Genomic DNA, 14,569 nt, shown 5'->3' on the forward strand with positions numbered 1-14,569 from the left:
CGGCGTGAGCGCCCCGAGAGAGACGACCTAGGGCACGCTGGAGCCCGCTTTCACCTGCTTGCAGAGCTTGCACCCGGCACCCCAACTCTCCCGCCTCGCAACACCCGCAAACTCCCGCGCCCCGTGCAGGTGGCGCCAGCGCCCCTGAGCTCCAGCGCCTCCTGCCGGGGGTCGGAGGGCGGCGGCGGCCGCCGAGGAGCCGGCGCCGGGGTGGAGAGAGCTCCGCGCCGGGCAGGAGCCGGGAGCGTCCCCGATGGTGCCGCCGCCTCCAACGAGCCGGGGAGGAGCGGCCAGGGCGCAGCTGGGCAGGAGCCTGGGGCCGCTGCTGCTGCTCCTGGCGCTGGGGCACGCGTGGAGCTACCGAGAGGAGCCCGAGGAGCGCGACAGGTAAGCGCTGCCGCCGCTGCTGGGTGCGCCCCCGGCTCCGGGGCGCGGGCGGTGCCCCCCACCAAGCCACCCCGCAGCGACCGCGCGCCTTTGCCCCACCGGGCACCGGCCGGGTGCTCGCTCGTGCAGGGCGAGGTGAAACTCAGCTCCCGGGGCTGAGGGTCAGGGCTCCGCGATGCCCCGCCCGGCGTCCCTGCTGCCCCCCGGTGCCCCGCTGCTCCAGTCCTTTACCCCGGCTCGGGGCTGGTTTCGCTCCGGGGGGCGCCCCCCTGGCCCGCCTGCCCCGGAGTCGGCTCCCGGCGCGCGCGGGGGCACCAGCGCCCGCAACGCCCTGCAGCTCCGCTGCGCTCGGGATCCCGGGCGCGCCCGCCCGCGGGGAACCAACCAAGTTGCCCCTCAACTTTTTCCTAGAGAAGTCTGCTCAGAAAACAAAATCTCCACCACCAAATACCCGTGTCTGAAGCCTTCAGGCGAGCTCACCACCTGTTTCAGGTAAGTCTCAGGGTGCAACACTCCGCACCCCGGCTGGTTGGGAAGGTGGCACCGCAAAGGAGGGGTTTGGAGACGCGCTGGGGGACCGGGACCGGGACCTCAGTTGTGCTGGGGGTGCTCCCGGGTGCAAACCTTTGTGTGTGTTTTCTGGGCCGGAACACTCGCGGGCACCCCAGTCTGCACCGTTTGCGCCCCGAGATCCGGAGATTGTTCACCCGCTGACCACTCTGTGGAGCGTTTGCGCGGTGACCGGTCGGAGGGGAAGAGGTTGAAAGTTTATGCAGGAAAGTGGACTGAGCTGTGGGTGTCAGCTCTGTGGCAGAGCAAAGATAAATGACTGTTTTTGCGTCTGCGTTTTGTTTTGAAAAACACAGTCAGCCACAAAGAAATACTTGACCCTTGGCCGTCTTTTGACCTTCTGCTGGGACAGAGCGTAACTGTCAGGCCTTTGTGGGCCAAAGGATGGGGGAGCAATGCTGGTGGCTGATACTTTTGTTGCGGCTTGAGAGAGGCATGATCTTTATGAAACTGCCCCCCACCCATCACCTGCCTGTCACCTGGCTGCATGGCAAGGCCAGGACATCAAGAGCTGAAAAATGCTTCCCAGGTGGTTCTTATCGCAACAAAAAGAGAATCTGTTCCTTGCTTGCAGCCCTCTGGAAGTGAGGGTCATTTTTTTCCCCCCACTGCTGTTGATGTCTTGGCTTCTGTTCCAGGGAAAGCAGGGGATGAAGGAGCAAACACCCATAAACGTTTATTAGTTGCCTGCTTTTTACAAGTACTGTGCAAGCTACTGGGATCACATGCTCCCCAGCCTTAGTCTGTTGGGGGGAATCCTGTGCATTTTGGTGTGTCAGGATAAACATTGAGACGTGTAAGGTAACATGGCAATCCTCAGAAGTGCACTTGAAAGAAAAGCAAGTTTTATGTTTTCACAATGCTGAAGCAAATGGATCCATCAAATGCTTTCAGCTGTAACAAATGTTTTACATGTGCCAGCATTCGGGTTCCAGGCTGGTCAGGTGAGTGAAACAGACATCACCAGCTCCGCGGAGTAAGTACCTTGCTGTCCTATTGGTCACTGGCAGTGGGATGTCAGTGATCGCCAGGTCAGTCAGTCGTCGCTCCTTGGGCTTGGGGAGGGCTGCTGTCTTTGGGACTCGAGCAGTAAACACTGAATAAAATGCGACTCGGTGGGAGCGCACGCGTTCTCTAGTGCAGGTTAACTGGTAGGATCTCCTGGCTGGTGAAGCCACCTGGTGGTGCTGCTCTGGGATGGCTGCCTGGCCCAGCCCATGATTCATCCACCCATGTGGTTTTTCTTAGGTCATGTTGTTCACCTGGAGAAAGCCTTTAATTCAACATGTTCAGTGCCCCTGAGATGGTTTGCTCAATTGTTTAGTCCTTGAGGGTGAGATTGCACATAAATCAGTGATGTGCAATTTTCAGAAAATGTTGGTGCCTCATTAGTGTTTCAGGCTGATTCTACTTGTTAAGCTGTTTGTCATCTTCCAGTTTTTGAAAACAGCACGGTGCTCTTAAAATTAAAAATCTCTAAGACAGAGTGTCTCAATTTATGTTTCAGTAACTGCTGTCTGAAGCAGTAGTTTCTGAGAGCTAATAAAAAGCAAGTGTATTTGGTATCAGTTTTTGGAGAACGAGAGGGTGTTAATGGTTCCTGTGAACGATGATTTTTAGCTTTTTTGGTGTTCAGGTTATGGAAGTCAAGGGCTCTGTTTGGTTTTATACTTTCTATAACTTGTTTCTTAAACAGAAAGTTGGTTGGCAATTGCTGACCCCATTTTGCTTTTGAACCCCAAGAATGGAGGACTGTTGTGATTCTGGGCTTGTGAATTCTGATTGTCCTGGTGCAGCATACTCTGGATGCAGGCCCTGCCCCAGGCCTCCTGAGACAGACCTGCATGGGGTGGGTAGTACAGCTGGGGGAGCAACGCCACAGAACCCAGGACATGCCCTGTGTCCATTCAGACCCTCAGGAGCTCGGAGGCCCCTGCCAGTAGTTAGTTCCCAGTTGTTAGTTCCTCCTACCACCATAGCCTGGCAGTAGATGGCCAGCCCCAGCAGCCAAGAAAACCAGTCTTCCAGGAAGCTGGACTCACCATCCTCAGGTGACCCATCACTAAGCTGTCAGTAATGTGGGAAAGAGGCTGCTGGGGGCTACTCTGTCTAGAGGGTCTCACTCTGTCCCATGCCTTTGGATGAACAGTTTTTAGTGTAAGGTTTAGCCCAAGTGAAAGAATGCTGGAAATCACTGCTGAACTTCTAGAAAGTGATCTTTGTAATCAAGTGATAAGAAACCATGGAGGATGAGTTTAGTGCTAAAATGAGTATGGTAGATGAGGGCTGTCTCTATGCCTGGGGGACATGAAACCTGTGAGGTGGAGAAAAGGTGGCTTCAGAATAGTCTCTATCCTGGGCCCCACCCCCTCTGCTCTTGTTTCCCACGGTTTCACCTGAGCTTCCCACATCAGCCCTTTCTATTCCACATTAAGTGACAATTTGAGGACTTACTGTTCTAATGCACTTATGCACATTATCACTAATCCTCAAAGCCACTCTGTAGCATATTATCTCAGTTCCACAGAAGAGGAAACTCAGTCAAGGGGATTAAGTAAACTTGCCCAGGGTCATGAAGTTAACACATGTGAGAGCCAAGATTTAAACCCACCTTTGTTTGACTTCAAAGCCTGGTCCCTTTCATCATCCCAGAGGTGTCCACAGGTGGGCTGACCTTTGCAGGTCCTGGGAGCTAAGGAGGAGGGCTATAAATCAGGAAACACGACGTGATAGAAAACTTCTGAATTACTGCTACCTCTGAGATCTGTCTTAGTGGAGTTTGTATTATGGTATTAGCACCAGATTGGTTCATACGTGTACTGCTCTCCTTCCTTGTAGGAATTCATCTTAATCACACGGTCTGTGTCTCTAGAGACTTTCTACCCATGTGCATGGAACCAAGTACTCAAAGTGTAAACACATTGTAGGGTAAGTGAAAAAGCATCAAGCTTTTCTGCCCTCCCGCTGTTAGGATTGATGATGGATCCCTGTGGTCCTGAATGCATGCCTGATGGCGGGCACCTGGAGTAGGGTGTGGGCATGCGTAAGTGGGTACACCTGGGCCCAGAGACTGAGCTTATAAGGGCGGCGTCATGAGGATGCGAGAAGCAGGCATCGCAAGAGAACGCTGGAGAGCACAGATAGAGTGAAAGCTTGCTGGGGGCTGGGAGGCCTGCCAGCCTCCCGGCCCCCCCAGCAACCTTGCCTGCTGTGTACCCAGTAAAATCCCTATAAAAGCCTGAAAAGCCACCGAGGGCCCCAAGGACTCTATCCTCCTTAACTCTGTCTGCTCGGATCATAGAGATGCTGCTCCATGTCCTCCTGCCCCTACACACTTGCTGAATGAATGCTAGTGAGGATTGAACAAGCCATTAGAAACAAGGATTGAACAAGCCATTGCTGAACATTAGAAACTGGTATCAGGCATATTTTCACCAGTAGTTACGATGTCAGAGTCGGATGTGACTTATCTAGGCTCTAAACTTACTACAGCCAATCCAAGCTCGTGGCATTATCCTCTGCCCGTTCAAGTTTCCCCAAGGTTGATTTTCCTTTCCCAAACCTTATAGTTTGAACAAAAGGTTTATGTTTACCTTTCCTTTTTGGGGTTGCATGTCCATAACATGACACATTTAAAGCCTTCTTAAAAATAAAACCAGGAATATTCTTGTGTGTGAAAGACCTCAACAAAATCCCATATTTTAATTGATTGTGGCTGTAACTGATAAACATTCTAACTAAATTGGAGGCCTAAGGATTTGAATGTCTATTTAAGCTTAAAATAGGAGCAGAAAATGTGGTGAGCATACGATACAGCCCCTGTCTCGGAGAGCTCACAGACCTGATTTGAGATGAAGGCCTTTGAAAGTGTAATCAATACACAATGGTACATGATTGATTTCAAAGCCATGTGGTTCATTCTATACCATCGATGGGGAGATTAGAGCGAGTAGGAAGGGCTTTATAAGAGAAGACCTTGTTCTTTAACAGCGTTGTGTGTTTACGTAGCACCAGCTCTGACCCGAGGCCCAGCTGTCACTCACTTGTGTTGCCAGTCACTGGGTCTCTTATCAGACACAGCTCTTGCTTGTGTTCCCATGGGAAATAGCAAGGATGCAAAAGCTATGATTTTTCCTTGAGATAATGCAACAGCGCTGCCAGATGCTGTTTAAAGGTGAAAGTTAAAGTGGTACTTCTGCAGATGTGTTAATTTGGAATTTAGAGAGCAAGAAGTTCACTTAATTAGAGCAGCACGACCAAATTAAATGCCTTGGACCTGAGGCTGGAGGAGGGAGGCCTGCTGAAGGCAGTGGAGTGGGTCACTGAGTTCCTCCAGAGGGCTTTGATGTCAAAACAAACTCTCTGCCCCAGCTGGAACCGCAGCTCTTCGCAATTGTTTTATGACCCTCAACAGCTTCTTGACCTCTGTGCTCTAGTTTTCTCCCTGGTAAAATGCTACAGGGTTTCTGTGCTGAGTTGCTATATCCGGAGGAGTGCTTGACGATAATAGCACCTCTCACGACTGCTGCATCTCCCTGATTCTGGCAACTTGCGTGCACATAGTAGGTGCTCGTGGGCATTTGTTGAATTTTTTTTAGTTTGTTAAGCTTGACAGTAGACGTATTGGAAAGGGCAAATTCAGACCATAGCCAGAAGCACATCAGTTCTTTACAGGTGCTTTTCCAAGTGGGTAGCCCGGAAAATCTAGTACCTTAGAAAACTGCAGAAAACATCTCTTTGCTTCCTTCCATCTCCTGGACTGCCCGCAGTGCCCTACTTGTTTGTAAGTAGGGTGGAATAATTGTTACCCAATTTAGAGGACCTTGGAGGTCTGTCCCTTGCCTAGAGTCACAGAGGGCCTTAGTGACAGAAACAAGAACAGAAATCCCATCCTCAGCCCTTCTGCTTCCCGTCTCATAACTAACGTAGGTTAGGACAGGCAGACAGATTGGTGGTGTGATTGGGAACTCGGCCCTGCCTTCCCCCAAGAAGGCACCATCCCTGGCAGCCCCTCTCCTGCTGTGCAGGAGGAAGCAGTGTGGCTTCCTGCAGGCCTGTTCAGGTGGTCTCTGGTGTTAAACCTCCTCTCCCACTGAGGACAGCCTCTGAGGGCCCAGGCCATCGCTGGCCTGTCCCCTACAGTCCCTCAGAGGCTAGCCCTGCCTGCACAGTGCACGTCGAGTGACTGAGCAAATGCATGTTAACATAGCAAGTGCATGATGAGATGTGACATCATCATTCGGCCTTGCAGAACAGTTGCTTCCCAGCCCTTTCTCCTCCACTCGCTGTGTTAGGAAGGCTTTCTTAGGAACCGGAGCCAATCTGCCCCTCAGAGATGCTGCCGTTGTCTCATCGCTTCCCAGCTTGGCCTGCTCGACTTTAATCTCGCCTGTGTTTACGATGCTGATTCTGGCAGGTGTCGCTGACTCTAGGACTTGCTGTATGAAATGACACCTGAAGAGGACGGGATGGGGTGTCGCTGTGCCCCCTGCTCATCGTGCCATGGACACTGGCAGCGCAGGGAGGGTGATGGCAGTCCTGAAGACGGACCCTCTCTTTTGAAGTTGAACAGGTGGTGGAGAAGAGGTGTGGGCCGCACCAGCCTCGCCGTCCCTTTTCATGCCTTCTCAGAGAAACAGTAGAAAGAGAGGAAACAACTGACAATGGATCTGGCCCCTGAAGGCGGCCCTTTCACTGCTGTGTCCTCCGGGACCGGATCTGGTTCCGCTCTCATTGTCCCTGAGCTGTGGACCCCTGACTTCTGCCTTCATCTTCTCAGGTGGAGCCTGGGTGGTGCACCCAGAAAAAGCAAATGCCTGTTTGCTTTCTTCTGCGGTTCTCTGTGCTCAGGAGAAAGTTTGCATTTCAATCAGTAGTTGACATGTCAGTGCCTTTGAGCTTCCCCAAATCCACCGGCCTCCCCCTATTCAGCGGGGACCTCACTGCTTTTTGTGACTCTGGGGGTCCCCTGCACAGGGGCAGCCCAGTTATCCGGGGAACAAAGGTCTCCCTTCTGTTTCAGTTTGTTTTTATTTGGGGGATGAGAAAGGAGAGAGCTATAACATCTGCAGCTGTTCTTCTGCCAAGTGAGGTTCTTCCTTTCCCGTGAAGCTGTTTCTCCATTTTGAAGTTTGACCACCAGTTTTCACTCATTCAAATACTTGAGCGCACAGTGAACCAAGCATGATGGTTCTAGGTACTCAGAATACATCCGTGAATGGGGCAGAAAAGAAACTTTTCTCCTGGAACTTACGGATTTTAATACAATTTATATTTTCAGTGTAGGAATTTTGAGCCAAGGATGTCCTTTGGGACTTTTCAAAAGTTATTTTTGGCGTGCATCTGATGATTGTTACATTGGGGAGGCTAAGAGTTTGAGATTTCCTGTGGCCCAGCTGTATCCTTTCAGCAAAAGAAAACCCACCCTTCTAAGCGGGGACACAAGAACCCAGGGTTGGGGGTAACAAGCATTCTCTCTGCGGAGGTGCTAGCAAGAACTTAGCATGTGTCACAAGTTCCTAAGAATTGTTGGAATGTGAAAGCAAATTCCCTGGCCGGTGCCCTGGGAGGTGGATGGCAGCTTCAGAATTGGCTCATCTAGAGGACAAATCTCTGCCGAGGTCATTTCTTACTTCCTAAGGTGGCTTTGTACAGAGTGCTCTAAGAAGGCTTGCCCCCCACCCGCCCTGGCATGCTTTCGTTTTCCCAATAATCCATTACGCAAGTGTTGTCTAAATGTCTGAACCTTTTAGACCAGGTGTCTCCATCCTGAAACCTCTGTAGGAGGTGGAGTGGTATTGTTTCTGCAGCATATTTAATCCCTGTTGAGCAAAGTGGTGCATCTTTCTGGCCTCAAGGTGTGTTCCTTGAGGGGTAAAGGCAGGGAGAGGAGCTCAGTGCATGGAGATCTTGCTGCCTTGTTAACTGTGGTCGAGAATTAACTAGAACATCTTTCCTTGCCCTTCATGGTCCACAGACTTGGACCATAGCCATCCTCAGCCTCCACATCCATTCTCCAGCTGGTCCTCTCCTGCAGGATGTTCTGTTTGCCCCTGTGGGTAAAGCCCTCCATCCTCTGTCCTCTGGGAAGGGTGGGGGCAGCCAGGCCTCGGTGCTCTGGGAGTTTGGAGAAGAACAGGTGTGGGCAAAGCGGAGCTGTGGTGTACTTCTACACAACCCAAGAATGATTCTTACAATCTGGGGTTAGAAGTGTTTTAAGATTTTTTTTTACCTTTTTAAAGGGTTTAAATAACAAAGACTGCAGTTTGCCAACCCCCATCCCCCACAAAGCCTCAGATACCTAGTGACTGGGCCTTTCCAGAAAATGTCACTTCTAAAGAGCCATCTTAACACGAAGACCAGCAGTGGGCTCTTCCTGCTGTGTGGCTGCATTCTCCTTCCCCAGAGAGCTGCCTTTGGGGGCATTTAGTCTGTGCTTGGGTCTTGGTGTTGCCTCGTTGTGTTGTGTTTGGATTTCTTGGCAGGACCATCTTTGGTTATGACTTGGTTTCCTGCTCTCCAGGAATCAGTTATTGATGAACTGGAATGTTTTCTCAGTCATCATCCCTAAATGATGTGCCAAAGGAAAATAGCTTGTAGGTGTGCTTTTAAGAAGCTGATTTTATTACAGGTTAATTGCTAACTTCCTGCTGCTCTTCTACACATCCCCAAGATGAGCTTTCCCGTGCCAGTTGAGTGATCCCTTGATTGCCTTGCCCAACACCCCACCTTCCTTAGCTCCTGATCGCTGGGTGATCATCACATGGTTTGACAACTCAAAGTCACCTCTCTCGAAACTTCAGCGTGTCAGGTTTGAGTTTTCTATGGAAAACGTCATTCAAAAAATCAAAGGATAGTGTATATTTGAGGAAAACTTATCTAGAAGGTTATTTTCAAGCAAGGGTAGCACGTGATGATATTGGAAAGCATTTTACCCACAGAACTTTTCTTTTAAATTTACAGTAAGGGCCTCCCTGGTGGCCTACAGGGTCAAATCTCAGTGCTATCACCACTAGGGCCTAAGTTCTGTCCCCTGCCAAGGATCTAACCCACATGGCACAGTAGACCTCTCCTGTCGCGCCCGCTGCTCCCCTCAGCAGGGTATTTCAGTCAGTCTGCCTGTTCTGTACCCTACTCTCTGCTGAATCCTTTCACCCTGCCCACCTCTGGCCTACACCCCAGTTCTTTTTTTTTTATTTTTTTGTGGGACCCTCGCTGGCAGCCAGGGAACGAACCGGCGCTGGAGAGGCTGCGGGCAGCCTTGCAGCCCAGCGCTCAACCGATGCGCCACCAGGGGAGGCCCCCTACACCCAAGTTCTACACCAAAAAAGGTTACTGTCATCTGTGGTTGCATTTGTGGAGCCCCCAAAACAAATAGTAACATTCAAGATGAATGATCACGATCACTATAACATAATAATGAAAGGCTTGAAATACTGAGAATTTTCAAAATGTGACACAAAATGAAATCAACAGCAAAGTGAATTTGCTGTTGGAAAAATAGGCCAAAAGAGTTGCTGGAAAAATGCGGCATCAACGAATCTCATGAAGGCAAAGGCACTGAGGTGATGCCTCTGACACTGAGTCTGAGGGGAGAGAGGTGCGGGGGGGTGGGGGAAAAGAGCTCTCTGAAAATGCTGACGCGGAGAAGCAAAGTCTGATAAAGGAGTTTTGGAGAAGGGCACAGAAGGAAAATGTTGGATGCACCTCCTGGCTTTAGGGGTACAGCAAAGAAATAAATACAGGTATAAGAGTGTGATCAGAGAATTCTATGGAGATGAAGTTGGGTGGAAAAAAAATCCCCATCACATGGGAATTTCTGATCTTGGTAACAGGTATTTTAGCTTATATTTTATTCCCTCTCCTACCATCCCTGTGTCATCATGTCCCTTTCTGTCCCCTCCCTCTTAACCTCAGAGCCCTCAGGGTGTTTGTTGGTGTCCAGTAGTTGTTGCAAGCGTTTTATGTTGACTTGTCTGTTATATGAATGTCCAATGTTTGCATTGTTCTGAGTTCTGACCTGTCTTGCTACATATCAAATTCCCTCCATTGGTTGAAAATGGCCACATTTCACCCTTTCTTGGGGTCATGGTAGTCCATGGTGTGTATACACCCCATCTTTTTGATCCATTTGTTGAAGGCAATTTAGACCGCTTCCATGTCCTAGCAATTGTAAATAATGCTGCTGTGTAATAGTGTGGACCGTATGGATTTTGTTTTGCTGATGGTTCCAATGAAGTTTCAAAAGCAAAGCAGACTAAGTTTTTAATAAAGGTTGACAGATTTTGACATGCAACTTTTTCACTTTTAAATGCAAGATCTCATTATTCATGCCCTTTTGCCTGCATGCATGACTAAACATTTCTTTAAAAAACTCATGAAAATGCAAAAAAAAACCCACCCCAAAACTCAAAAGTAGAATTGCAACTTTGATAACCTGCAGTGTGTGTCCACTACTTGGAGGTCAGAGGTCACGTGTGGCTTTCCGTGGTCCCTCTCTGCTCTCACTTGGCATTGCTCTTGATAATGTGTTTCTTTCTTTTGGAATTTTCCTATAGAGAAAAGGCTCACAATTTTTGTGGTGACAACATTTCGTGACAGAGTGGGGATTGCCTTCCCAGGAACCCACCAAGACCACAAAGAGTGTTTAATGGAGGCCAGGGCATTCCAGAAAATACACTGCAATTTGGTTCTGGCAGACTCTGAACGGCTAGAAGAACCTAGAATGCACATCATGGGACCTTGTCTCTGAGTAAATGTGGTTGAAGGAATTTTTAACAATTGTAAAAATTGATTTTAATATTCATTTGCATCTGTTTTCCAGCAACTGGTCTAACATGTTCTGGTCTGACTGGGTGGACGCAAAGATTTTATACAGGAACCCTGCACTTGTGTGGAGGTCACTTAATCATGCAACCATTTCTGTTTGGAATGCAGCTAAGAAAGGAGGGAGGGAGCCCTGAATACCAGAACAGAAGCCCACATTGATATGTTCACAAAGAAGTGTGAGCCCAAATCTTGTGTGCCTTCCCAGCCATGATGGCCGTGCATGGAGACTCGCTCTGCAGGGCCTGACCTTGCTGGATGTGGCTCGAGTTGTCCCTCCAGCCCCAGGGCAGGTGCCGGGCAGCTGAGGTTCTAAGCCAGACGGTCTGGCTCCAGACCCTTTGTTCTTAACCACTGGCTCTTCTTAAAGACCTGACAATTGTGGTTACCTGGTTTTCCTGCCAACCACAAATGAAAAGGCATTTTAGAAGGAAGGAAAGTGGACTGCTAGAAATAGGGATGTTAGTTTCACTGGTAATGACTGGTAAAAACATAAGTCAGACAAGTTTTCGAAAGTAGACACCCTGGCACAAGAGTAGGGTGACTTCAATCAGAAAAATGTATCTTCTCACAATTCTGGAGGCTCAATATTGGAGACCAAGGTGTTGGCAGGTGGGGTCCCTTCTGAGGTGCCCCCCTAGCTGTCTTCTCTCCATGTCCTCATGTCTCACATCTGTCCACTTCTCATAAAGACACACCCTTTCATGTTAGGGCCCATTCAGATGACCTCATTTTAATCCTGTAACTTCTTTAAAGGTTGGTCTTTGAAAAGCCACATTCTAGGCCTGAAGTTAGGACTTTGGGGAGGGAGGAAACAAGTCCATAACATTTCCTCCCTCTCCCCACAAAGCCCCCAGGCTACACAGGGCCATATGACAAAGGTGACATTCTTTTTTTTTTTTTTTCAAGATTTATTTATGCATACAAGAGCTGGGGTACAGGCCAGAGATTCAGGGGGAGAGAGGATCCATCAGAGACAGAGTGGGGAACAGAACAGGCAGACTACCTGAAACACACTGCTGAGGGGAGTAGCGGGCGAGACAGGAGAGGTCTGCTGTGCCATGTGGGTTGCCCTCTGGCCGACTGGGGATCGAACTCGTGCTGCAGAGGCTGTGGATTGCTTCATAGTGCGGTGCTTAACCCCTTGTGCCACCAGGGAGGCCCTCGAAGGTGACATTCTTGATGCACTCTCTGTGGGTATCACTGTTCACCATGATGGCCCTGAGTCAGCCAATGAATTGAGGGTGCCTTCAACAGTACCACTGAGGGAGGAAAAGGATGTCATTTTATCTGAGCTGGCATAGACCGTGTCTGTGATGTCTTCTGTGGGAACCTAATGACGGAGCTGTAAGCCGTTTTCTCTCCACACAGGGAGACATCATTAAAATGCAGATGCCCAGTTCCTCACCCCCATCGGGTTCCTCAGCTTTCCCTGTGCATGTGAAGTTTTGAGAACATCCTGCATGTTCCAGGGCTGGCTTGTCTGCACCTCCCACTTGTAAAGCTGTAGCTTGTGATTCACAGCCTGCACTGCGCCTTGGAATCCCCTGATGAGCTTCAAAGCTATCCCAGCGTCCAGGGAGCACATGGGACCAGTGACGTCAGGATCCCTGGAGGGTGGGAGTTGGGCACCAACCATTTTTTCAAGCTCCTTGCCTGGGTCCCATATGCAGCCAAGATTGAAAACCACTGTCTTAGTCTTAGAGCAAAAGAGATGGTGCAAACAGCCGGGGTTTCTTCCTTCTGTGGTCACTAAGTCTTTTGCTGCAGTGGCTGCAGGTCCAGACCTTTCCACAGAGAAATGCACAGGTAAAGCTTCTGTCGGCAGACCACTCTCATACCTGGGCTCTCGCTCTCATTGGCTAAGTCCTACTCTCTGTTCTGATTGCTTTCCACCCTCGTGGCATTTGGGGGCGTAAGGAAGTGGGCCAAAGTGCAGCAAGACGGTAGGCCATTTCTTAGGAGTTCTCAGTTTCTGATGCTGATCATTTCTTAATCCTGTGGTGCAGACTCCATCACTGTTCATTTCCGACGGCACACTCTCAGCTTGCTGTCTGGAGCAACTCAGTGACCTTCGGTGCATTAAAACAAAACCAAACATATTTTGCTTTGTTGGTTGCACTGCATGAGCCTTCTCCCAAGATATAAGCATGGTTGAGGATATCGTAAATGAAGGCTTCTCAGTGTCAAGCTGTGTTTTTCTTGTCTCGCAAGCATCAGTCAGTCTCCGCGCAGTGTGACAGGGGAGCTGTGTGCTGGCAGAGCTGCTCTTCCCATTCCATTTTTGTGTTTCTCTTCAGTGCTTCAGTCCTCTCCTCTGACAGTAGAAAGATCTCAGCCCCCAGCAAACGCAAGGATGTTCTGGGTCTGCTTCACTTTACGTGGCCCAAAACAATCCTTTCTGTGGTTTGACCGCGTAGTTCTCTCTGGAGCCCTATATTTACCATATGACCTTCGCTCAGGCAGCCCCCAGATATGTCTGTATATAATGCACAGTTGCATACACGTAATTGCATCTTTGTTGTAACAGTCATCGTGCTGATGAAATCATAGAAATTATAGATGAAGCGATAAAGGCAGTGTAATTGCATTTTTGTGGATGGGTGTGCTCCTGAGGGTCACGGGATTGTCTGAACTGGAGGCTGGCAAGACAAAGTGGTTACTAAATGACCTGAATTTTTCATATTTTCAGAGTTGACAGCAACACGAGGGTGGCGCCCTGTCAGGCCGGATACAGTGGGAATGGAGATATAAAATCTTAGAATCCTTCCCCACCTTCACTTAACAATTTATTCCCAGCCTTGCCACCGCCCCTACATTTGCTTCCTTTCCCAGCACCCTCCAGCATCTGGGAAGCACATTTTCAGTTTATGGCAGGTGATCCTCTCTGGTGACAGCTGACATTGATGTCAATGACGAAGCATGCTTGAGGCTGGTGACCTGGTCTGGAGGCTCTGACAGCTGCTGTCTGAGGGCAGGGGGAGTTTGAGGCCTGGGCATACACCACCTGGAGCCATTTCTGGGGTGGTGATGGCTGTGGGGAGCCTGTGCCCCCCGGGATGCTCCAGTGTAGAGTGTCCCTTGGCAGCTGCCTGCCATCAAGATGTTGGTTCAAGCTGGGCCTTTAAGACCTGCTCCTGCCAGCCCTTCCTTGGCTGTTGTGGAAAACCACTTGCTGTGTCCATCCCGTGAAACACGCCCATCTTGTTTCAGCATGTGTTAAGTCCCCGCTTAGCCACCGCTTCCCTCTGCTGGGTTGTTCTGTGGCTTCTGCTCTGGCTGCACCTGCCTTCATGCTTCAGGGGTCATTGGATATGACAAAAGACTGCTTTCACTGAATATTTAATGTCATATCTTAAAGAATATAGTCTTCGAAAGAGTGATATAAAACAATGTCCCATTGTAGAAATGTACAATTAGAATGAGATGCCTCAACTTGGTTTTGATCTTAGGGGCAGAGCATTTACTCTTTCACTGTTTGGGGTGATGGCTGCTAGGGGGTTTCTCTGCTGCTCTTCAGCAAGTTGAGAACGTTGCTATTTCTGATTTGATGATTTTATTTATTGACATGATATTGGTTAAAAAATTATGTGAGTTCCAAGTGCCCAGCAACAGGATGCAGTAGAAGTGGTGATGCATGTTATCCTTCCTTATTTTGCTCAGTCACATTTCTTGCAATGATACTCTTGTCTCAAGCTGTTGCCCATTCTGTTCCCTCTCTGAATAAAAGGACTTCTTTGCTTCAAAAGAGCAATGCCCTAATCCCAGCCCCCAATCTTCAGAATTT

At 49.4% G+C, this 14,569-nt stretch overlaps 1 protein-coding gene across 1 annotated transcript in view; it reads left to right on the top strand.

Annotated features, from left to right (window-relative positions):
• Positions 1–221: 221 nt before the first annotated feature.
• Positions 222–14,569, top strand: part of CCBE1 (collagen and calcium binding EGF domains 1) — a 184,878-nt gene continuing 170,530 nt past the window's right edge. Inside the window, exons 1-2 of the mRNA XM_054694005.1 lie at positions 222–387; positions 799–879. Of these exons, the coding sequence (XP_054549980.1) occupies positions 254–387; positions 799–879 (215 nt within the window). The 5' untranslated portion in view covers positions 222–253. The remainder of the gene's footprint in view (positions 388–798; positions 880–14,569) is intronic.

The sequence above is a fragment of the Talpa occidentalis genome, unplaced genomic scaffold, assembly GCF_014898055.3.
Source record: "Talpa occidentalis isolate TD23 unplaced genomic scaffold, MPIMG_talOcc4v2.1 talOcc4.13, whole genome shotgun sequence".
NCBI classification, from domain to species: Eukaryota; Metazoa; Chordata; class Mammalia; order Eulipotyphla; family Talpidae; genus Talpa; species Talpa occidentalis.